The sequence below is a fragment of the Ammospiza nelsoni genome, chromosome 6 (assembly GCF_027579445.1).
Source record: "Ammospiza nelsoni isolate bAmmNel1 chromosome 6, bAmmNel1.pri, whole genome shotgun sequence".
Taxonomy (NCBI): domain Eukaryota; kingdom Metazoa; phylum Chordata; class Aves; order Passeriformes; family Passerellidae; genus Ammospiza; species Ammospiza nelsoni.
This window is the reverse complement of record NC_080638.1, coordinates 29,044,929-29,070,134: the sequence shown is the minus strand read 5'-3', so window position 1 is coordinate 29,070,134 and position 25,206 is coordinate 29,044,929. Positions and strand designations below refer to the sequence as shown.

The window sequence follows — 25,206 nt, the reverse complement described above, 5'->3', positions numbered from 1 at the left end:
GCCCCGTCCCGGGCTAGGCCCCGGCCAGCACCGCCCGTCCCAGAAGGCGCCGCGGGCCTCTACGCGAGTTCCGGGCGGGGCGTTCCCCGCGCCCGTAGCAACCGTAGCGTTCGCGGTATCCACGGCACCATGGTGAGTCCTGCGGCCGGGGCGGCGCCGGGGCCCGGCGGCGGGGGTCGGAGCGGCCCCCGGGCCGGCCGTGGTGGCGCGGAGCCCTCCGGGGCCGGGCCCCACCGAGCAGCCGGGGCTCGGCGAGAGCCGTCCGGGAGGCAGCGCGGGGCTCGGGGCGGCGGCTGAGGCGGGGGCCGGTGGCCTGCTGCTGCGCCTTTGGAAAGGGGGATTTCGGGGAGAAGCGAGGAAAGAGGGGAGTCATGAACTCCCAAATCTCCGCTAGTACGTGGTTTTAAGGCGGCGGTGTCGGTGATCACCGCAGCGATTAGCTTGGTATCTGTTGCTGTGCAATTCCGATTTCGTCTATTTTAAATACAAATAAATGTCTGCAAATAAAGGCGAAATGTTGCTGTTTTGCTTTTTCCTGGGGGTCTAAATTTTGTAGATACTATTTGTCCAACTGCTGTGGTTTTTCTGGGGGGGAATACATCTTTTGTTACAACTATTACTAGTACAGGTGTGGTTATTTTTCCCCTTCAGAGATTCTGTTTCTTATTTCTGCCATGTTGATGGTGACTCTTCAGGGATGCCCACTGATCACTTGGCATTTTGAATATTTTAAAATAAAATATTATGACTTTCTTTAGTCTAAATACCTGTAGAAAATTGTTCAATAAGCAGGTAGAAGAACCCTGCAGATAAGCTTCTTGGAGGAAGTTTCCCTTGAGTAACCTCCTGTAGCAGAAGATACTCTGATTTACCTACAGAAATTTCAAGTACATCTCAAAGAAAATGAAATCCCTGATATGTGCTCTCCAGAGAGAGAGAGATAACCTGCTGTCCTGATATCCATGTTTTCATCAAATCAACAGAGATAAGTCAGGGAAGAAGCTGCTCCTTGTGTTCACATGGATCAGTAGCTTTAAAGTCCAAATTGTTTTTAGGCATGACTTCAAAACAGCAGCAGCCACTGATCTTATAAATGCATTTCTGTCTTCAACATGAATGACTGAGATCATGTACCCAAATGCTGTGGTGACTGGCTGCCATAATTATGAAAAAGGCAATGAAGTTTCTGCCCAAAAATCCCCAATTAACTGGAAGCCAGCTGTTTTTGCCTCCACACTGGTAGCTGTTAATTGGCTTGAATGAGGCTGTTGTAGTGGGAGCTTAGGGATGTGATATTCTGAACCAGAGGAGGTCATGCAGATGTGTATCTCTGGCAGACACTGGGGAGCTACTGCTGGGACTCAAGTTTGCAGGTCATCTCCAATAGGACTAAGAGCTAGCTATCCCTTGGTATGGGCCAGATTGAAATGAGTGCCTGTCCGTGGGCAGAAAGAGCTGGAACATCTGAGGATGTCTAAATGGAGGTGCATGTTGATTTTTGAGATGCATGCTCGGGCTCCCTGGTGTTGCTGGGTCTTAGGCTGTTGCTGGGTGTTCAGTGGCTGTGGCCTTTTCTTATATAAAGCTGCCTCAGCTGTTGCCTTTTATTGCTGCGACCAGAGTTTCCTGTGGTCCAGAGTAAAGTACCCAATACTAAAGCTCTGTGACTGAGGTGGCTGCCTGTAAGATTTTTGGGGGAAGTTAATTTGTTGTTTTTAACTTCTACAGTAAGGGGGGGTTATATATCTGATTACCTGAAAGGCTGCTTTTATCCACGCCCTGCTACACTTAGGAGCAACAGAGATGCCAAAACTAGAGTCTTCCTATATTTGTAGAAAGAAGGCTGTTCATCACTGTTTGTAAAAGATTGATCTCTGAAACCTTTTTAATCCAAGACATTTTGGATTATGTTTAATGTTTAGAGAAGCATTAGGCATGTTGTTTATATACTACTGTTTTGGATATCTTTATGTGGTTTCACTGAGACTCTGATGTGAGGAGGAAAAGTAAGAGTTAGTGACAACAGAAAGTTGGTCAGTGGATCAGTCCTTAAAAAGCAGCTCTCAGGTTTTTCCAAACTGAATAATAACATCACATACATGTTTTCACATCACATGGTGTAACTCAATGTGAAACCATTGGAAAGAAACCCCAAATATATATAATCCAGATTGCTCTTGAGTTTTGGCAAGCTGTACCTTATTTTCTTCAGTGAATTTTAGGAGGCTGTATAATTTTCTGGTCACAGACTTGCTTTCAGGTGGGAAGCTGCTAATGCACAGTAGGAAGCATGAGGGTTTAAGAGCATTAGACCACAATTTTCATTGCAGTAACTTCTTATGCCTTTAAGCTGAATTTCACCATAAAAGCTAATAAGCAGTGTGCCATGGGACAGAGAGTAAGATCAGGAAGACAATGTCCTGACATTAGGCTCATTGTTTGCTTCTGAAAATGCAGCAAAGTATTTGCTTTGGGGTTCCAAACACTGGGGGGTTCCAACTGCTTTGACTTGGCTGACCTGAGGTAATACAGGAAAGTGGTGGAAGGGGGGCAAACAAGCAGGATCGGGAGAGGGAAGGAAAAGGAAAGATTTGCAGTGAACAAGCCACTTAAAAAATTCAGTGAATATTCACTTAAGTTTGTTTCGCTTTTAGGCAAAAGCAACGACCATCAAAGAAGCTCTAGCCAAATGGGTAAGAACTAGAACAGTGTCTAGCGGCGTGAGGTTTGACTGTATTCAGCTAATTTTGTTTGTCAAACATTGTAAGGAATATGTTTGCATGAAACATTGGCTTTAAGAAGTTTCACAAAGTAAAATGATGGTTACTGTTGTTGTTGTTGTTGCTATATAGTACATTCTGTTGGACTTTCTGTATGTTCCTGTTAAATTGATATAACTGGTAAAGATTAGTCTGTTTTGCCCTCCTGCCTTGTTCTGCTGGATATGCATGGGCCTGAAGTCACAAAAGAGATCTAAAGTTGGGGACGTATTATGTTTTAATTATGCTCTGTTCACTTTATCCAATTGCAGTCTTTCCCATGGAATAAACAAGTATGAAATTCTCACTGTACTGAATTCAGTGAATCTTCTACATGTCTTTTGACATATAGTCCCTCATATTGTGCAAAGCTTAACTCAGGATGAGTTTCTTTGGGTTTTTTTCTTCTTAAATACTCTATTCATACAGAAGCTCATTTGGTTGTGGCTGACCTGGTCTTCCAAAAAGCTATCTGTTGGCAAGGATGGGGATGTAATGCCAAATGATGATGTGGGATGCTCAAGGGTCAGGTTCGCTGTCCAGTGAAACCAGTGAGAATCTTTCCCCAGTCTCTGAATTTTAGATGAAGGCACAGATGTGCTGTTTGTTGTACACATGCTTTCCTGCTAATTCTGGCCAGCTGCTAGAGCAATGATTTATAAATGTTTTGGCCTCTGGAAGATCTGGATGTGATAGCGTGGTGTCATGGTTTCATGCTGGCACAATGCTAGTGCTCCCATGAAAATACACTCTCTCTGGTTTCTGCTGTGAGATGTGACCAGGACTAAGCAAAGAAGGCTCCTACTTAGAAATAAAGGAAAGAAAACTTGATTAACTACACTACAACTATATGTAAAAAGGAACACACAGGAAAAATGAAAACCTTACAAATACATTTCCTCCTCCCCCCACCAAATTTCCAGTACGTCCATCCCCTAAATCACTGACTCTCGGTCCATCACCACCCTGTAGATAATCAATTCTCAATTAATCAAGAGGAGGGGAGTCTTTCTTGTGCCATAGGCTTTCCCTGGAAACACTGTTGAAACTTCCTGTGTTTCTATGTCACTCGTGGCACCGCCCAGAGAACATCTGCTGTCATGACCTCTTCTTTCTATGTCCAGTGCTCTCACTACTGCACATGGACCAGAGCTGCTTTTAGGGTTGTCTTTTTAAGGATGCTTTGTCCCGTACTAAAAAAGGGCACAGTCTCACTTTTGGGACACCTGTCCCCCCAAATTTCACCCCCTGGGGCTGAGGGGTACTAACACTGAACCCTCTTGGTTCTGAGCCATCACCTTCCCCTGGATGCAGTCTCTGTGTCCCAAGGAACATGGCTCTGTCTATGGCTATAACAAGAAGAGTCTAGCTAAGCTACTCTATCATCTCTTCCTACCTAAGATTCTTCTCCACTCTTCCGACATCTCTCACTTGCTCAGACCTTCATCACACTTGCCCATTTCTTTCTTCATCTTCTACTCTATCTCTCTTCTAGGAAAAGTTAATGTTCTGTAAAGTTTTCATTGTCTAAAAAGGGGTTAAAACTCAGGCTCTGCCCGCCTGGAGACTCCCACAAGCGGCCGGACACCTTCTCGCTGCAGCTTCCTCCTTCTCCGCAGGCTGGGCTGTGCTGCCAGCACATTATATCAAATTTCAAAGTAACAGTCTCAGGCACAGGCTCTCTCTCTCTCTCTCTCTCTCTCTGTCTCCTAGGGTTGGGGCTGTCCGATGCCTCCCGGTGCTTCTCTCTCTTCCACCCTTCCACCCTCGGGGCCAGGCCAACCTCTCCCGGCCGCATGGCTGCCCCTCCCCTGCCCAGCAGCAGACAGCTGGTCAGGGGAGGTCCGACCTGCTTCCCTCTCGAAATTCAAAAAGACTTCTCCCGCGAGTGCTCTGCTCTTTAACCCCTGTGTTCTCAGAGGCGTATCCAATGTCTTCAGTGGCCAAACCAGGTGCCAATATTCAAATCTGAACACTTATTGGTGTGACCACAGCATCTTAGAAAACTTACTTCCTCTCAAACCACAACACATGGGTAGGTACACTTGAAAGCCAGAAGCTCAAAGTACTAGCCTGTAACTGAAGATTACTTCCATTTTGAGTTTTATCATTGTGTAGTACCTTCAGTATTTCAGGGGTTTTCCAGTTATGTTGGTATATCCCACAAACTTCACTGCTGCTCTCCTAGTAAGAACTAGAACGCAACAACTTACAGACATAAGCATTAGTAGAGGTATAAACTGTGTATAAAAATAGTTTGCTTTTCCTCCCTCGGTCTTTCTGCCCTCCAGAACTTCAGCTTCATGTTTCCTATTAACAGATTTATTTTCCGTTTGCTCCTCTGTCACATGTCTCTTAGAATCAGCCCGTGTTAGTGAGTTTCCATTAATATTAGGCATAAAGTACTGAATTTGCTTTTCTGTTCAAGTTATTAGGGGTGGGTCTAAATCTTCCTTTTACTCTTCCAAATCTGGATCCATGTGACTTGTACAATTGCTTTTGGTGTTGTGTTGCATTCCAAATGTTTTTCTTCCCTTTTGGTATAAGGGTTTACCTATGCCCGGCAGTCAGGGTGACATTAGTTAAATCAAAGCAACTTGAAATCAAAGCAGCTTCAACTTGGCAAACATGTGACCTGTTCTTATAAAAACATGTCTGTTATACCTATATTTTCTCTATGGCATATTGTGGCTGTGCAATTGCTTCCAGAAGTATTTGGCAATCTGGATGAATTTTCTTCCTGAAGGTGCTCACTGCTGTGAGCTCACTGCTGGCCCAGTCCATGTTGGAAGTTCTCTCCCTTTCATGTTTTTAAGGAAAAATGTATTTTTATTTGTTGGTATGAGCTCATAAATTACAAACTGAATGTAAATACAAACAGATACAGTACTGTTCTTAGAAAAGAAAATGGAAGTTTCACATTGATATAGATACTTTGTTTGAACATGTATCACCATATTCCAGCAAAACATCTGCTGTGCTTATTTGCTAAATCATTAATTTTGAGTAAAAATACTGTTACACTGAATTTGGACAGAAACTGGAATATAAGTAAGTGTGCAAGACAACATGATCTTTTAATATTAAATTAAGTTTTGTGAAGTATTTTGGGCGCATAAGAGGAAAAATAATGTCATCAAAACCTGATGTTCTGCTGTGGGATACTGAAAGACTTATGGGATGTGATTAACTTAATTACAAAGTAGCCATATAAACTGGGGCACACTCAGCTATCACTCTTTTCAGTAGATGCATGAAATGGAGAAGAAAACAAGAGTCCTTGTTTTGAAAGTGCCAAGATTTCTCCTTTGTTAATGGACCTCCAGTCCTTGCACTGAACAATAAGTGAACTGAGAAAATGCTCCCTTTGTGCTGTCAGGGAGGCAGCTGTCAAAACTGCTGCTACTCTCTAAACAGATACTTGTTCCAAGTGTTTAGTCAAAAATTGCCATCACTTCAGAATTTTAAAAGCTTTAATTGATGATATTTTTTAATAAACCTAAATGCCGAAGTTATGTCCATTTTTCAAGACTCTGAATTTCGGTTGTCAATAGGAAATCTGTCTTTTGCTGTATTCTCTTAAGTGTGACATCTTCCCCCACTCTTTCTTAATGGCTAATTAAAATATTTTTTTTAGATTCTTAATGCTGTGAATCTGTTGAAGTTCTCCCCCAAAACACACTCCCCTGTATTCGGTTTGTGTCATGAGCTGGGCATGAGTTCTGAGATTTCTGGGTGAAGCGAGAAGGAGACTTTTCTGTCAGAGCTTTTAAATCTGCTTCTGCTATAGATGGGCCCTAGCTGAGGTTTCTGTATGTCAGTTTCCATGGAAATGTCTTAACCCAGAATTTTAGCCTTCAATCTATTCTCCATTCCTTGTGGCAGATGACTCCTTTACTAAATTGCTCAAGTGTTACACAACTTTTAAAATCCAACATATATAATGTATAAGTTATTTTGATACCTTGAAAATAAGCTAGCTTTACCCTTTTTATGCTACACTAGCAGGAATCTTGATAACAGTACTCAAAATGCTTTCTCCTTCCAGTATTATATGTGAATTCCTTCTATAGCATTCATTTTTAGAGTAGTTATTTTAGTGTAGTAGTTTTTGGTAATTGCATGTAGCAGTGAGACTCTTCCTCACCTTCTCTTTTCTTTAGGAAGAGAAAAGTGGCCAGAAGGCTTCAGAGGCAAAGGAAGTGAAACTGTATGGGCAGATTCCTCCTGTGGAAAAGATGGATGGTGCTCTCTCTGCTCTTGTTAACTGCGAGTAAGTTCAATTAAAAACATGCTGGAAACAAAATATCCTCCTCTCTTCCTTTCAGTTTTTCTGCTGTCCACTGCAGGTATGTGTTTACTCTGTTTAAGTGTGGCCTTCAAAGCAGCAGCTTTTTCTTCTTTCTTTCTTAACTGAGCTTCTCTTTCTGCACACAATTGTCCTTTTTAATTCAAAGACCCCTGTAACTTAACTCAGAAGCTGTTAGGGTAGATTCTGCATTAATATTTGTCCCCAGAAAAATTATATGCTGTTTATCAGTATATCATTATAGATTGGTGTTTGGAGTCTATCAGCTAAATGTCATGTTTATGATCCACTCCAAAATCCATGGAAAAAAAGAGGCAATTTGAGCAGGACTTCCAGAAAGAGATTAATTTCAGAAATAAACATCCATGCACTTCATAAGGCTAGGCATCAAAAGATAATCCAGTAGTTAATGTAAGTAACTCATGGTACTTTCTCAGAAACTAAATAAAGCTTAATGGTTTGAGGATATTTTGAGTCTGTTACACATCCAGTTAGTTTACCATCTAATGAGACAAGAACATATAATTATTTCTAATGCAGTGGTGTTGGGACATGGAACTCTTCCAGTGTAGTGATCCCTTATATATTGTGAATTGATTATTCTTTCTTTTAAAGGAAACTATCACTGTCTACAAACTGCATTGACAGAATCGCCAACTTGAACAACCTAAGTAAGTGACAAGTCAGCTGTCCATTGTGTTTGTTTTCTAGTTGCCTGGCTAGGAGATATGCCATCATTTGTTACATGTGTCCAGGTTTATTTATACCTGTTATTATCCTTTTTTATTCCCTCCTCATAGAACATTACAAGTGACCTTTAAAATGACCAGTCTTACTGGAGAATGCATGCTGAGCAGCAGTGGTGTATTGCAGCAGGTATCCTTGCACTAGCCTTGGCACTTGTCTCACAGTGCAACATTCAAAAAATTCCATTCAGTAAGCACTTCAGTATCTTCCCATGAGCCTTACTGTGCTATTCAACACCTAATCAGTTCTAGAGTGATGTCCTGACTATTTTCCATGCTCCTCATGGAGACAGTCTGCAGTTCAACAACTCTGCAAATGCATTATTGGTTGCAGTGAAGTTGGAGTGTTGTAGAACTGGATGGAGAAAATGTCATTCCAGTTTGCAGAGGATTGGGTATACTTGGTTTCATTTTGTTCATACTTTATAAACGGATGTGCCATCTGTCTGGAAATAGAATTTTTCTTTCTTGGACACCTGTCTTTGAAACTCTTGGGTTACTGACTTTGGAACAGAAGTCTTAAGATTTTGTCTGTCTTCAAGATTTTGACTGTGGCACAAGGCTGACAAAGAGGGGCAGGCTTTGAAGTGGAGCTTCCAGGTTTTTCTGTTCCTATTAAAATGCCAGCTGGATAGATAAGGAACCTGGAATCTCATGCTTTCCAACTGCACACCAAGAGATCTGTCAAAGAGCTTGATAAACTTATTTCTTTGCATAATAAGCTCAGACTTCAAAAGATTTGGGAATACTAGTCAGGGAAATATATTCCAATAGTCTTTCCAAATAACTGTTCTTTAATACTTTAATTGTGTAACTATCATGAGAAAAAATAATTAGGCAATTATACATAGAAGTGAAACCAATCAATTTTTTTAGTGGTATAAAACATTAAAAGCTGTTAAAGCCTCTTAAATATTTATATTAATGTAGATTCAAAGCATCCAGTCTATACCAAGTATTTGATGCTAAAGCCAGACAAACTAGAACTAAGTTGAATGTCTCTCATCAGGCATCTGTAAGGCAGCTTTACATGCTGCCTGTAGTATAGAAACCAAATCTGCTGCCTTAAAATAAGATCAGCACCACTTTTGCCTGGAGAAGAAGGGACATGAATTATGTAAGATAAAAGAAGCAAGTCAGCAGTTAGAGTTCAGGTGCAAGGTGAAATAATAATTTTTGTTCAGTTTTTATCAAAACTGAATTTCAACTAGGTAACCTATAGCTGAGCAGCTTTGTATTCATGACTGTATTTCTGAGCTTTCCCCTGTATCAATTCCTGCTGATCTGTTTAGGTCCGGAGGGTTTGTTTCTGTTAGGTCATTCTTTCTTAAGGTAGCCTGTTCAGAGTGCAGTTTGTAAGCAGAATATGGCATTTTACCTGACTTACAGCACCTTCTTATTTTAAAGAAACCCCATTTATTAATGAGATTTTTTTTAAATTTATTGCAGAAAATTTGAGGATTCTGTCTTTGGGAAGAAATAACATAAAGAACCTGAATGGATTGGTATGTGCTTTTTAGTATCATTAATAAAATAGAATATGGGGTAATTTCCCCATGTTCATACAAGTCTTTGCTGAATTAAATAAAATTAAGTGAATAAAAGGTTAGGCACTAACCTTTTATATTCTTCTTTTGCTATCATCTCTTCACACTTTTACACATTGCTTCTGAATTTTCAGATAGTTGTTCACTTTTTTTGGTTCAAATTCCCTTAATGTTTGGAAATTTTTCTATCTTAATTTACTACACTGAAAAATTTTAGGAAGAGAGATTTTATTGTCTTTAATAAAGATAATCAGAAGTTCTATTTGAAAATTGCTGTCTATCTGTAAAGCCATTTAAATTCTGCTGGCTTTACATGAATATAATTCCTGCAGACTTTTTGCATGCAGAATTTTCTACCTGAAGATACTTAGGCTGTGCTTCTTTAATACAAATATTGGCAGTCCTGTAAAAACACACTTCCTTAAAGTCAGTCCCTTTTATGTTAACTGGCACCTGACACAGTATGGCTTTAGAGCTGATGGTGGCAGGACTGAGTCTACCTAGTAGGAGAAAATTAGTTGAGGAAAAGAATTGCATCAATTTTGTTACATTTGAATTCAGGCCAGAAGAATACTTTTTTCAATCAGCATTTTTAAAATGGTTATATAAATTCTTTCTCAAGAGATACTGTTTCGCCTCAAAGCTGTTCTCACCTTCAGAGATGCCATCTCCCTGAAGTGTGAAAGGTAGAGTTAATGTGTAATGACTGGCTTTAAAAAACCTTTGTTTTGAGAGAATTAGGAATGTGATTTCTGGCCAGCACATACAAACATACAAGAAAATACCAGAATGAAAAATGCTCTCACACTGTGTAACATCCTTTTCAAAGCAGTTGTGGAATTGCATTCTCTTCACACATGCTTGCAGTGCACAAGTAGGCAGATTTGTCTCCTCTGCCCCTATGCCTTAAGAACTACTGCAGCCAGTTACATCTTGTTTTATTCTAATATAGCAATTTCTGTCCTCCTTACATATATTTGCATATATAACTTTGCCTTTTAATTCCCACAAGCATTTGTCATGCCTAATAATTAGGGACCTACTTATAAGGAAATGAGGACCAATATACCTTAATATTTTCTCACGTGATGTTACCTGTAGAAGGTGAAGAAAGAGTGTGAATAATAAGGAAGATGTACTTCTGCTTATCTGAGTAGTCCTGTCATTTTCCAGGAGGCAGTTGCTGAAACTTTAGAGGAGCTGTGGATCTCATACAACTTAATTGAGAAACTGAGGGGTATCCGTGTAATGAAGAAACTGAAGGTTCTTTATATGTCAAATAATTTGGTGAAAGACTGGGGTAAGCCATGCATCTCTACTCTGTAGAGACTTCTGTAGTGTGGTGAATGCATAAGTCACCAAGTGAAATATAGTGCTGTATCTCATGGAGCTTTGATTGTAACTGACAAGCCTGCAGACATGTGCAAAATCCCTAAACATCCACTCATGCAAGAGAGTAAAAATAGTTAGAACATGGAATTTAACTTCTAAGTCAAATTAAGTTCATGCTTTGAATCATCTTTCTCCAACCTCTCTTAAATCACATCCCTGTTCTTTAACCTGACACCAGTTAGAATCCAAGCAGTCCCTCTCCTGTTGTATCCCATGCTCTTTATGTTTGCACTGAGTGTGAAAGGAATGTGTGGTGCAGATGTACTTTCCATGTTCCACAATCTGGTGGTTGTTTTCATCTTTGTGGTTGCAGCAGAGTTTGTGAGGCTAGCAGAGGTGCCAGTACTAGAGGAGCTGGTGTTTGTAGGCAATCCACTGCAAGAGAAATTTGCTGCTGATCAGAGCAGTTGGATTGAAGAAGCAACCAAACGGGTACCTAAGCTGAAAAAGCTGGATGGTGAGTTAAAAGCTTAATATAACGACAACCACAGGGAAATTAAAGATAACCTCAGAGATTCATTTGTGTGTCCATGAAATTCCTCCCTCCTTTTCAGAGTTATTCAGAAGTAGTTACTGAGATCCTGGCCACAGTGTTTGATGGATTTTGGAGTGCTAAATCCAAGTGGTCTTGCAACCTAGAGTTGTGCATTATTCTGTAGTTACCCAAGTAGTTTTATCAAATACCTAATAGGGAATGGAAAGATTTCACATTAAATAAATTAACAAGGCTTTCATCTGCCAAGCTGAATTACAGTTTTCCCAACAAAAGAGGTGACATGAGATAATGGAGATAGACATGAATATGTTCTAGTTTGCTTTTGATGCAAGGGCAAATTTTCAAATCTGCATACAAATTTCCTAAATGCTTGAATATCCCCCTCCATTACTGCAATAAGCCTCAATTTGTGAGCTGTCCTCTCCTATTTAAGACACTGCTATGAAAAGTTATTCAACCACTTAGTGACTAAAAATGAGATAATTTAGAAATCTCTTTTAAAATAGTTAAATAGTTAATAATAGTTAATTCCTGTCAATGGAGATGGTAGCTGTTCACTATTATCCCCTGTGTACTAAAGCAATGAAGGGGAGAGCAGGAGTGGTAACACTAACATAGAGTCAGAATAACAGCTGGGAAGGGAAGGGAAGGGAAGGGAAGGGAAGGGAAGGGAAGGGAAGGGAAGGGAAGGGAAGGGAAGGGAAGGGAAGGGAAGGGAAGGGAAGGGAAGGGAAGGGAAGGGAAGGGAAGGGAAGGGAAGGGAAGGGAAGGGAAGGGAAGGGAAGGGAAGGGAAGGGAAGGGAAGGGAAGGGAAGGGAAGGGAAGGGTGGAGGCATGTCCACAAGATGAGGCAGCTTCACTACAGGGAGCAGTGGATGGGAAGCCTATTACCAGACTCTATCTAAAACCAGATCAACTGCAGTAAAAAAATTCTTAGAAAGTGGAAGCGTGATGAGATAATTGCACTGCTAGGAAGGATGGCCTGCAGTGGTCCATTTGCTGTTGTAATAGGAAAAATTTAGAATGTAAAACAAAAAAAAGGAATGGGGCACATATCTGTGGGCAAAAAGTGTCCTTGGTAGTGTTACTAATCACACTAAAGTTTGTGCATATATGTCCTGGAAAAGGCAGCATAAGTAGGGGCCCCACAAGAGAAGGGTATGTTGTTAGCAATTGAACTGACTTGGTGCATCTCCCAGAGACCAAGTGGGGCTGATCTTTGCAGACCATACTTTAGTACCTTTTTGTTCCCTGTTACCCAAGAAGTTGGAAAAACATCCAACAGCAGAGGAGCTCATAAGTCGAAGGCTTTTCTAGTTAAGACCAGTTGAGGTATGCAGAAGTTCATGGTGGTTAGAAACAGGCAGGAAATACAACTCTTGACTCTTTCCAACAGGACAGATAAGATCATAATTCATAATTCAGATAAGTTCATAATTTCAGGTAGATCATAATTAACTATGTCTTCCTCTTCTTCTTTTCCTATTTTTTTTTTTCTCCTAGGTACTTTAGTTGTTAAAGGAGAAGAAGAAGAAGGAACGGAAGGAGCAGAAGGAGCAGAAGGAGCAGAAGGAGGAAACTGATGACATTTTCTTATTGGGTATTAAATTATTAAAATAACTCCAGATAGCTTTGCACATAAACTTTTATAAAAGTATTTGTTTTGAAGAAAATCTTTGGGCAGTTTTTAAAAGACCAGCTTATCTCCACAATCTCTCACCCAAAGAGTTAGTTACCAAAAATTGCTCACACTGGTTTTGTCAAGCTTATGAGACCTTCTGTAGAGACTAGTGGAGCTGAGTTTACCTGCTGTTTGGCTAGCAAGAGATCTTTATTTAAATTAATACACAGCTATTTTTAATTCCTGATTAGTGGTGCTTGTTGTTCACTCTTGGATTATAAAAGAACTGGTTTAGCTTATTTGGTGCTGCTGGCCAACACTGAATTGGAAACTCTGATGCCAGAAGAATAATGTTGTGGTTTAGAGACACCTGACAAGCTTTGTTGTGTTTAATTTTGTCATGGGACTTTCTCAATAGTTTTAATATGTGAGTTTGCCTTTTAATTCCTTGAAGTGTTATGCCAAACAGGCCCAGTAGTTGCATACGCACAAAAAAGGTATTGGTCTGATGAGCATTTGTTCCTGGTTTTAAGTCTCGAAATGGGCTTCTCTCATTGGAACTCAACTGCATTGCTTAGAAGGCCATGTATAACTTATATATTTATTTATTTTTAAGAGGTAATGGGAATTCATTGCATGGTTTCTGTAAGACTAAAATACCTGCTAACTTTGGGTTTTGTCTCTTACTAAGACAATAATTTGGAATATGTTGCCTATTAGCCTACAGCTGGTTTCTGGCTTTGGATTGGGTCACTGGTGGACACAACCCTTCTTAGCTCTGGAATCTTCCTGTAACTAAGGAGGCTGATAGTAACAGAGAAACTAACAGCAAACAGAAGACCTGGGCTTCAGGACAGAAAATTTTGATTTTGGGGATACTAATTTTTTGTGAAAGCACATGTATAAGCAGTGAGAGAAAGTATATGTAGTTAGTGGGGACAGTGGGATGATGAGATGAGATGAGATGATGAGATGAGATGAGATGAGATGAGATGAGATGAGATGAGATGAGATGAGATGAGATGAGATGAGATGAGATGAGATGAGATGATGAGGGCATTGGTAAAAAAAGTATTGAAGAGGTACCGAATGTGCTATATTGCAGGGTAACCAGTTTTAGTAAAGCACCCTTATGTGGCTACTTCTAGTGAAAAGCATTGAACAACCATGAAGACACACCTGATTGCACTGTGGGATGCCAAAAGTGCAGTTTTTCTTCTTCTCTTTGAAGAATAGATGGAGTCACCTGAGTAGATTTTTCTGCAGTTCCTTTTTGGTTTTTTAACAAGCTTTCTTCTAATTTGTGGTACCATCTTTTTTTGAAATTGAAGTGACAAATATATCTGCTGGTTCCAGCCCAGGCATGGAAGGGATGGGGTCAGAATGACACTCTTAGTTATTTTGTTTGTGAAGGTGTGGCAAGAGTTGAAATCTTGGAAGCCAAGTTCAGAGATGAATGGTAGACTTGGCCCAGGCAACAGTGGTACAGAGCTCAAGCTCCAAGTATAATTGTAGTAGGCAATTCTCTAATCAGTTTCTAACTGAACACTGTGAAGTAAATTATTACAAGACAATCACAGTTTAATTTCAATATATTGCTATTTAATCTGTGATTACTGGAGGAATTCTAAAGCATTCTGATTGAAGTTTGCTGAAGAATTTTATTTGGATCCATTACTAAAAGTAAGTCAAGAGCACAATTGCAAAAACTCTGGACATTCTTCACCCAGCACAAACTATTTCCAGGCAGCTGTTCTCTTTACCAGAAACTACTTTCTTAGTTAGCTAGTTCACTTTTTTTTTGTTATTTCTTTAGAAGTATTCTCCTAGCTTTATTATGAGTAAGGGCAGCATTGACCAAGAAGCACCATGGAGGAGTGTCTACAGTCAGCAGTCATTTCACACATCTTTTGAAGCCAAGCCACTCTGTTCGCTTGCAGCCAACCACGCTTGGCAAGGTGGAACTGTGTGCTTGGGCAGTACAGAGCCCGTGGCACACTTAGGCCCTGTTGGCCCCATCTGCTGGGGGGCCCACAGGGGATTGGCTGTGCCCTTGACCACTGTAGTCAAAGTGTGGCTCATGTGAGGCAGAGCTTGACTGACTCAAAACTTGCCTTCTGAATCGTCCCAACAAGCAGAAATGCCAAATTCATCTCTGTGTTTGGAGATATTTTCAGAATAGACCACATGGTGCTCTTCTCCTAGTGCTTGGCCACAAAGAAAAGTGGTTGAAGCTGTGGACCATTCTCTCCCAGCACAGCTGCAAGTGGTGTGTATGGCTGGGTTAGCTCCACACGATTGTGACAGGAGGAAAAGGGAGTGATGAGCACAGTCCAATGCCAAGTAATCCTGCTGGCTGATTCTTTAAATATGGCCTAAGTCTGTACATTTCTGAAGGTTACATTAGATACAGCAGATACTCTACACTTTGGCTATATTGGGGCATTCTGAGAGCAGAATAGAAACTTAGTGTTCTGACTATGTTGTAATGATTGAAGTGAAACACAAATCCATTGACAAGTGGTGAGGGATAAGAGCAGTTCCTGACTCTTGTAAGTGATCAACAGAGGCTACACCTACAGGGATCAGTCTAAAACTATCGTAGGTGGTGGTGGAGCTGGGGGATTGTGTGGCCCACTGGCATTGATGCTTTCCACAGATGAAATGGCACAAATTCTCTAGCTCTTTTCTTTGAGGGCTGCATTATAAATACCAATAAAAAAGGAAAAAAAAAAAAAAGGAGAAAAAAATCATTATTGAAGGAAGGGAGCATCTCGTCTTAGAACATAATTTAAGACCGTTCTGATAAAAACTATGTGTCAGTCTCATTGAAACAATACAGTAAGAAAATAATTGACTGTGGCTTTTATCAGGAGATACTTTGTCTCAAAGTAAAGCTGGTAGCTTCACTTTATCTTGCTTTGCCTAATGAGTCATGATTACTCTCAAGAACAAAACCTCCCCAAACTTTTTCTCCTCCAAAGTAATTTCTCTAAATTTTTAAATTTGCACTTTAAAATTAGGCACTGGATGTGATGGAAGACATAGAGAGGTGGTAGAATTAAAACAGCTGGTTTGTATATTGGTGGTGCTACACGATGTTATGTATAAGGTGACAGTGTCACCTTGGCCTGTGTGCCCACAGGGACATTGAAGTGACATGCTGGAAGGTCTGGCTTTCACTTGTGCACTCTGCTGTTCCCTATCACACCACACCCAGTGAAGTAGTAAGTACACTATTATTCATTAATAAAAAGGGCACCCATATAAAACGTGCAAGCCATGGGGAATTCTCCTTTTCCCAGTGAAGTTACAGCTGACTAGCATCCACTTTATTCCTTAGAGAAATATCCTCAAATTAAATTAGTGGTAGGAGCTAGCTAGGTTTTTTTGCCTGCTTGCTGGCACACTCACCTGTCTTCAAAGGGCTGACTGATGTATGCAGTGATTATTGAGAACTGATGGAAAAATGACATAAGAGACCTGAGAACAAGCAGATTACTCAGATTACACTAGAAGTAGGCTCATCTAGAAAAACTTCCAAGTAAGAGAGCACTTTTAACATCCTCTTTGGCAATCTTTTTTATACAGTAATTTTGTAGCATGAAAAACTGTTAAATTTGCTGTGTTTAAATTATTTAGGCTTATGTTTATAAATGTTATTCTGTGAAACTTGTTCAAAAATAATATAACCTTATTTTATACAAATGTCTTTGGCTGATGTGTAATGAAATAGTTCAGCTTCTGAAGAGTATTTGGAAACTAAATTTTGTTCTCATTAAACTTTCCTGGCTGCTCAGGAAGCAATGTATTTAGAGTATGATAGCATGTAAATGCTGTTCCTTATTGCCTCTATATTTTAGAATAGAAAATAACTTAAGGCTTTAAAGATACTGATATATTGTGATTGTTGTCATCTGATACATAAATATTTTTCAATCTTTTAAGACGTTGGTTGTCAGAATTTGTTCTTGGGTCCTAAGAGAAAGTCTACTGGTATATGTAGAAAAATATCCAGGTAAGTAGAGAAATGGTTGGTCTTTCTTCAGTACAAAATTACTAATTAACTTTGAATTTAAATTCTATTAACAGTAATAAACAATCAGTTCCATTAAACCCAGACAGGGGAAGGCTACCTGATTCAAAGCCTTCTCTAATAGAAACTTCAGCCTTCAGTAGACCATGTCACTGAAATGTAATTTCAAAATTCTGATATAAAGAAAACTCTTCCTACCCCACAGTCCAGAGTAGTTAGTCTCAATAATGACAACAGCAGCATCCTACAGTGATGGTTGTAAAGCATATAGGAAGTTACTGCAGAACTCCTCACAGTACCACTAACTCAAAGCTTACTGGTCACTAAAATGCTTTATAAGGTTTCTTTCAGTAGGTGAAATAACTTCCAGAAGCTTGGGCTTAGATCCAGCAGTTAAAAAAAAGACAGAACCCAAATTGCTCAAAATGTGTGGGTTTTTTGATCGTCCAAAGTTTGTTTGCACAGCCTCAGATGTAGTGCAAAGACTTCAGCACTTTTGTCAGCTGGCTCTGACAGGGAGACAAATGCATGATTTAAAGCCTGTAAGTCCTGGTCTGTTATCTCAAGTGAAGGCTTAAGTGTTCCCTGTCTCTTCACACACCAAGCAAAATACTTTTTTCTCCCAATGCTATTGCTGATCCAACCACCATGGGCACAGGAATAAACTAAAACAAGGACCTCTACACTGAGCTGAAAAAATTAGTGTTTTCATGTCTTGGGCCGAGTCTTACTCCTGCCAGCTTTGCCAAAAATATTGAAATGAAAAGGTCAGCATAAATTAAGAGGTGTGCTGCCTTAGATCCTAAGTGCAATCTCACAGGAGACCAGTCAGGCACTGGTACGCACTTCTGCCATCTGCTTTATGTAGCATTTGTAGCTTTTAAAGACATCATGCCCACAGGGTGTGAGAAACCTGTGTAGCCTAGTTAACTAAAAGGCAAAGTACCAAAACAGAAGGAAGATCTTTTGAGGATAGATGGAAGCATATTTAAAATCCAAGATATGGATTTTAAATATGCTTCCATCTATCATTATAAATATGGCAAGAGATCCAACAGCTGCCAGAAGAAACATAATACATGCTGTGTAACAAAACCTGTGAAATTCCCCCCCCTCAGATTCAGGTAAGTGGCTTTAAGACAGTATTTACTAAAAGTTTTTTCAAACTTTATCACTGAAAAGCGATCACAGTGATCACTAGATCACGGATACCGTGTGATCTACCACTGAAGCCACTGCACAATTCTCATCTGATGCACGCCCATCAGGTACGAAGTTACTCCACAATGTCTTTGCCTTGCCCATGGTCTTTGTAGTTGTTTCAGGTAGTGTCAGAATCCCACTGGCCTTACTTAGAGCACAGCAGACCTAGAACTATTCCCCAGGAATTCCTAGCACACTGTCAAGGTTGTTTCTATCTTTCTGTGAGCGTGCTCGGCTTGGAAGGGAACACACATCCCATCAACACTTCTGTAAAATGGTGGAGCTGCAGATTTCTCAGGGCTCCTGGCAGGTGCCAGTTACTTTCTTGGATGTAAGACATAAAACACAGTGCAGGCTTGTGTCTTGGGGGAAGGTGAGAAACAGCCACCAGAGCTGCTGTGGGAAACACAGGGGAGTACAGAAGAGAGAGCAGACCAGCCATAAGGACTCGGGACAGCCTCCTGTGCATCACAGCCTGCACAAGCCCCCAGCCACTCCTTCACATCATCGAGAAACTCAGCTAAGAGACTGTTTTTTTAACCTCATTTAATAAAAGGTTTTTTTAGATATATAGAGGATATTAAGTAAATAAGTTACATAGTACATTACAATCACATCTGCAAAGATTTCCTTTAGTGTATTAATATTTTATAAAAAAGCACACAAAAAATAAATTCAGTCCAGTCTATCACAACTGTACAGCAACAGGTAAATATATTTATATATGTACATTTTAAACATGTAACAGTCTTTTAAAAGGTGCCCTAGGCAGCAGACACACAAAAGGAAGTGTCTGCTTATTTGTTAAAATAAAAGTAATATACTTTATTATAAAGCATTTATACAGTAATTACAAAGGCTGACTGCTCCTGTACAGTACACCAAAGCTTTGACTACAAATTTAAAAACAGAACATAAAAAGAATGAACACAAAAAAGTTTTTATCAAATCTGAGCTACAAGGGAAAAAATGCAGGTGGATAAGCTGCAGGAAACTTTTTTAAAATACACAATTATATTTCTATAAAAATATATGTTGTCTTCTAATCTGGAGAAGTTAAGGGTTTTTTCAGGCTCAGCTGTCAGTAGAATCTTAGTCTTGGAAAGAAAGATCATTAGACAGCTTGGGATTTAAAGTTTGTGTCTTCCTAACATATGACACAGGAGAGGAGGGAAAGCAGCTGAACCCAAGTGACGAATTTACATAGAAACTCAAGCCCCCCCAGAAATCAAACATGATTTGTAGACTCACTTCTCTGTCTCTTTAAAGCTTTATAAACTTCCAGACATACATCAGAAGATAAAGCAGGGAGAAAGTTTGTGTGGGAAAATGTGTATTAGAATAAGGTTTCTGGTAAGCATTGGACTAAATGTGCCACTGTATGAAAGCAAGACTCCTATGGTTATAGTCCTTCCTACTCCCATTTCTTTAAAATACAGTATGTATCTGCAGGAACCTTCTAGTCCACTGCTTGAAAGAGAATTAACAAGAGTGTAACTGCAGAGAGTGAGAAAGCTCACATTTGTGATTTAAGAAAGATTTTTTCTGAAAAGTGTTGATTTTAATCCAAGCTTGTTGCAGTGATAAAAATGACTAAAAGCCTCAGTGTGATAAATCAGAGTATTTTTAGTTAAATTGGACTTTATCTACAATGGGTTTAACAGATTAATTACCTTTAAGCTTTTGAATTTCTATCTTTGACCTGCCTTTAAGGAGCTACATCCCTACCTCTTTCTAGCCAGCAAAATGCCATGGTCCTGCACAGCTGAGTAAAATTCTGTAGGCCTTCAACTTACAGAGCCAAGTTCTCTCTGAGTCCATTACCTGCATCAGTAAAAGAACAAACATCAAGTAAATTAAAATGCAGAGTGGTTCTCGCAGCTAGACTGCAAAACACCTGCAGCTATATAAGATTTGCATCACAAGTGCATGCATCTATCTAGTAATTACATACACACATAGTCTTACAAAACTCAGATGCTATCCCATGCAGATCACAGACCTGAAAGACTGAATCTATCTGTAAAGGGCAGGCAGAAGCACAGGCAGAAGTATGTGATCAGGGCAAGCGTGACCTGTCACTGCACCTCCACGATGCCCAGGGCTGGCATCAAGGCTCAAGCAGGTAATGATCTGAAATACAGCCATCTGACTGTGGGGTATATGACCACCTGAAGCCTGATCCTGCACTGTAAAAGGCAAATCTATTAGTACACATTTACAGAATTGCATTCTATAAATATTTGTTCCCATTTGTTCTTCAAAGTGAAGAGAATCCTTGTTCAAATTAATGACTTTCTTCTGCCTTTTTTTGTAAATTAGCAGCAAACCCTTACACTAAATGGGGATTGATCAATAGGCCCTTAAACAATGGGAAATAATGAGCATGGAGTTTTAAAACAGACGTATCAACAGAACATTGAGAAGCATTTTGTTTGTTTGGGATGGGTTTTTTTTAAATCTTGACTGGAATAACAAACTTAAATTAACTGTGCTGCAGTAGAGAGCCACTCTAGTTATTTTTCCCTCACAAAAAGTAGGAGCATAACTCATTCCAGATTAGAAAAATTCCATTTAAATGCTTTGTCCACAAAAATTGGGTGTTAGTTGTTTGGGTTTTGGTTTTCTTCTTTTTTTAAAAAACAATTCTCTGCCAACTTTTGCTAGTAGGCAAGCTCTAATTCAAATGCAGGATCAATTCCAAACTCCTTCTGTAAGCCAGTGAATAGAAGGCTTGGTTTGCTTGTTTGTCTTTTAAGATGACACTTCGAGGAACTGTTTTACTTACTACCATGCCAGAAAAGAAGTCTTCTGGGGCCTACTGGCAATTTGGGAGTATGCTCAGAAACGTTCCAACTTGAGGCCACTTAGCACATATACCTGATTGTGGTCAGCCCTGCTAACCCACAGCTGTTATAGAGGTTATCCTCAAAAAAGCCCTTTTGTGATTTTCTTCCAGTAACAGACTGTGTCCAGTTTTCCTGTTCCATTCTTCTTAAACTGCAGCAGGGTGGGACAGAAACAAGCAGTACTGGAATCAGTACATAATTTACACAACATTTTTATGCAAGTAAAGAAAAAACTCTGATTTGTTCTAACCAGCACCTCAACACCTTGTCCTTGACAAGAGGAAAAATTATATCAGTTTCCTAAAGTAGGGATAATCAGTGAACGATCTGGCCTTTGGAAGACTGTAATAATGCTTGCAGTTGGTTCACCTACTCTTCCTCCTGACACAGTGTGCTAAAGCTTCCGTTCTCTCCAAGGGCCCTAAGATAATGGCAGACAAGCATTTCCCCCAATTTATAAAAGAAAAAAAATGTAAATCAACACTGAAATCTTAAAGAGGAAGACTGATTTGCTTAAGCTTCTTTTTAAAGAAGCAGCTTTTAGTTCTTCACAATTTTTTAATGATTTTAACAGTTCACAATGTGCCATGTGTTTCTTACTTAGTCAACAAGATCCATTCAATGTAGGAACATGGAACAGTCATCTAAGTGCTGAAAGGAACCCCAGTTTTGATAGGAATGAAAAATACAATCTTGACAGAAAATTGAACACTTACAGGTGAAAGTGTCAACTTTACAAAGAGTGCAATCCTTAATGATGTTCCTCTTGATTTTGTAAGAACAGTAACTGTTTCTGCTATTCAGAAAAAGGATTCTATGCAAAGACATAGATATGTCAAAGCAAAGTTGTACAATACAATGCCTCCCAAACAAAAGAGTGAAGCCATCATGGTTGCATAAAACTACAGGGAAAGATGACTGACAGACAACAAGCTGGAGTTACAGCCTCTTTCTATAGTTAACCAGGAATTTATCCAGCAGCTGGAAGGGTCAAGATTTAAATAAAAAAAATCTGCCAGTCAGGCACACTCAGTAGTTCACATACAACAACATCTCTTGGATCCCTGCTGGGGAAGGCAGGAGCAATCAGCTCCTACAGTCTGGTCTGACGCAGTGCCAACACCCGAGAAGCTGGGGATCACTGCTGCTCCTAAGCACTGGAGGGAGGGAGGAAGCTGGGCAGCCAGGCTATAGGATGGCACCAGCTGGCCATGAAGCACAAGTGATTCTCTGCATCCTTACAAAATATTGATAAATGTGGGCTATAAAGATATACAGAACAATCCTGTGCGAATTTAACATTTGTCACCTGGCCCACTTCTTCTTAACTCTCTTTCACCAGCAGCTTTTGGTGGCTAGACTTTTTGGGCTACTAGCTTGTGTCAGTTCTGAAGAAGAGTCAGCCTTTCAGCAAAGAGAACAGCTCATAGCAGGACAACCCAGCAGGCAGCACTGCCCTGCCACTGGTGTGCAAGTGGGTGACAAGCTTCTCATGTATATACTGTCTGACAGCAGCTGCCTGGGAAACTAGGGCCCTGCCATAAAAGCTTGATGATGGCAATTTCAAGGAGTAAATGAGGGCTGCTACAACAGAGAAGAGGATATTGAGAGGTAAAAGCATTCACAGAGGGATGACTACTGGAGGTGAGACTCCATTCCTCCCATTTTTGAGGTGCACACAAGAAGATCTGGGTTCATTTTCACTAAACAAACTTGCTCCCATTTATGTAAATTCAAACCCAGCAATTTTCATTTTAAATTGCACTTGTGAAGCCCAGACTCCTTTAAGTTAATCAAAGGCTGACTATTTTGTTTTCCAAGATGAGACAACCTGCAAGGCCTGTGGTTACTCTTATCACACAGGATATTTTCATATCCATTGCTATGTTCTTAATGCCATAAGACAACTGACCTCAGGCTTCCGTTTGAAAAATAAAACTTCCTCTCAAAAGGAAGAAGAGTGTCTTGCTCATCCTACTTTTCATTTTTATGAAACAGAGGTCAAAAGTGCACACCACCTTTCCACAAAACTTGTTGTCTGCCTGAATAACTGCTCAGAAAGAAAGGCAGGAAAGAATAAAAGAAGAAGAACTTGCTAGAAAGTTCTGGAAATCACCAGTGTCATAGTAACTGGATACACTTAGCTCAAAGTAGAGCTTCATTTTCTTGCTCCAGTCTGGAAACCTTTATATCCAAGAGTCCTACTACAACAATTCCTGACAAGAACAAAAAGAAAGGTCTGACTGACCTGAGAGAACTTACTTCCACTGCAGGTGACATTATTCTATTATGTACCTCGGGTATCATTATAAATAGGAATCTTATCAGTCTTAAAAAAAAATCCAAGTTGAAACAAATCTTGTTATCCACCATTCTGGCTTGGTCAGTACTGGCAAGGTGAAGTGGAACATGTGGTATGAGGAAATGGCAGCACTGAAACCAAAACCAGATGGTTCAGGTAAGAAAAGTGCAAGCAAAAAACAAATGAGACCAGCGAGAGGGAGGTTGGGTCCAGCCTTGCTACTCCCTCCACTTCTGGTCTCCTGCTATATTTCTCCATCTTCATCCGAGCTGGCGCTGCTGCTGCCAATGCTGCTGCTCCCACTGTCACTGCTCTCATCCTGCTGGGCCTGGCTGTGGGCCGCCGCCGCCTCCTTCTCCTGCTGCTTCAGCGCCGCCGCCTTCTTCTCCTGCTCCGCGTGGCTCTTCATGTGAGCACTGCGGCTCTTCACCTTGTAGAACACCCTGAGGAAAGCACACAGGGACATTAGCATTGGCCTCTCCTATGGCCTCCTTCAACATTTCTCTGGAAGAGCTTCTGCTGCTCTGGCTCAAGTTCATGAGCTTCAGCTCCGGAACTCCCACAGGCACTGCGATAGAGCACCTACAGCAAACACCATTCAGGACATGGAGAGCAAGGTGCAATGCTAGCAGGGCATCCTGAGCTTTATTTCTTACTGTGGCCATTTCTCATTCAGCTGTGAATTCAGAGGGGCAGTGCTGGTATCTGAGTTATGCACGTGCTGCTTAACATAGCCCTGGTTTTCAGGCATACCCCTGTGCTGCAACAATACCGTAAGCAGTGAGGCAAATGATGGCCCAATGCCACTCCTGAGCCTTGTCCAGAGAGTTTGAAATACTTCAGCTTTTTCCTTCTGACTCTACATTTCTGTCATCTTTTCTTCACCCTCCACCACTAACTATTTGGATTTTGCACGAAGCGCCACAAGTGTAGTTCAGACATCATTAAGAAGCCTTGTCTGCTTGTCCTGTTATTTTAAGAGTAAGCAACTTATGTAGGGAACTGAACTTTCTTGACAGTTTGATTCTGGTGGCAACAGACATACAAAAAATACTAAAACTCTGTGAGGAAATACAAATATATTTGACATCTACCAAAGACAGCTGCAAATGTAACCAGATAAACTATGTACCTACTAAACCTAATAAACTGCTGCAATAATGATGGTAGTCTCGTATTTCTAGACCACTGTTCTTAAGTTTACACCGTGTTCTTTACATGTGATCTAGCAAATACATAGAAACTTGTTGTTACAAAAATGTAAGCATTACAGAGGGCCAACACAGCAGCTGCCTGAAAGTGCAGCTTAACACCAACTACTGTACACAGCTGAAATACAGGTGGTATCTCATGCCATTTGAAGAAAAACAAGCCTTAATTTGCAAGTATTAGTGGGGCAGTAATTAATTAGAGATATTGCCAATGTCTATGGCCTATATAGAAAGTCAGAAAGTTCATTTGGGAAAAAGCTTCCACAGGAGATGCCCTACTGCGATTCTGTGACTATTGCTGGAAGCAGAGTTGGTCTTACCTGCCACATTTTTTACATGGAAATGTGTTTTCTGTGTTTTGTGTTTTACTGGTAGCATCTGGTTTTATCTTCTGTTTCCTCTTCTTCCTCTGCACTGGAGCAGTAATAGGCTTTCGAGGCTTCACTGTTGTCTCCCTTGGCTTCCTCCCAATTCTGCCCATGACAGTTGCCTCGTGACTCCTCATATTGCTGTTGCTGGCCTTTGCAAAGAGGAAAAGAATTGAGTCAAAGTGACACTTAAACCCACCATCAGAAGGAAGACAGTGGCTGAGCTCCTGTGCTTCACTCATTCCAGACAAAGGTTTTATTTAATGGCAAAATCTTCAGGCTATTTTAAGGACAGTTCTCATCACGGCCCTCTGTGTCCACTGTGTCCACCAGCCACAAAGAATTCATTGCATTTTTCTGCCTTACA

The 25,206-nt window shown here is 40.4% G+C and overlaps 2 protein-coding genes across 4 annotated transcripts in view; one reads left to right on the top strand and one right to left on the bottom strand.

Moving 5' to 3' along the window:
* Positions 1–89: 89 nt before the first annotated feature.
* Positions 90–16,817, top strand: DNAL1 (dynein axonemal light chain 1). 3 transcript variants are annotated; one of them, XM_059474725.1, is made up of 8 exons: positions 90–132; positions 2,655–2,693; positions 6,923–7,032; positions 7,684–7,739; positions 9,264–9,319; positions 10,535–10,661; positions 11,121–11,210; positions 12,753–16,817. In XM_059474725.1, exons 1-8 carry the CDS (start codon positions 130–132, stop codon positions 12,830–12,832), a joined length of 561 nt encoding a protein of 186 aa, XP_059330708.1. In that variant the 5' UTR covers positions 90–129; the 3' UTR covers positions 12,833–16,817. The 3 variants fall into 3 exon arrangements, with proteins under 3 accessions (XP_059330708.1, XP_059330707.1, XP_059330706.1); XM_059474724.1 differs by having other exon boundaries at positions 11,070–11,210; XM_059474723.1 differs by having other exon boundaries at positions 11,067–11,210.
* Positions 16,818–18,638: 1,821 nt separating this feature from the next.
* The window catches only part of MIDEAS (mitotic deacetylase associated SANT domain protein), a 53,653-nt gene continuing 47,085 nt past the window's right edge, over positions 18,639–25,206 (bottom strand). Inside the window, exons 12-13 of the mRNA XM_059473745.1 lie at positions 24,792–24,991; positions 18,639–23,703 (exon numbers count right to left, since the gene is read on the bottom strand). Of these exons, the coding sequence (XP_059329728.1) occupies positions 23,505–23,703; positions 24,792–24,991 (399 nt within the window). The 3' untranslated portion in view covers positions 18,639–23,504. The remainder of the gene's footprint in view (positions 23,704–24,791; positions 24,992–25,206) is intronic.

Excerpts from the sequence above, each read along its gene's own strand:
- DNAL1 (XM_059474723.1), top strand. Across the intron at positions 9,320-10,534 it reads TAAAGAACCTGAATGGATTG|GAGGCAGTTGCTGAAACTTT; the intron begins GTATGTGCTTTT and ends GTCATTTTCCAG. Across the intron at positions 10,662-11,066 it reads TAATTTGGTGAAAGACTGGG|CAGAGTTTGTGAGGCTAGCA; the intron begins GTAAGCCATGCA and ends TTGTGGTTGCAG.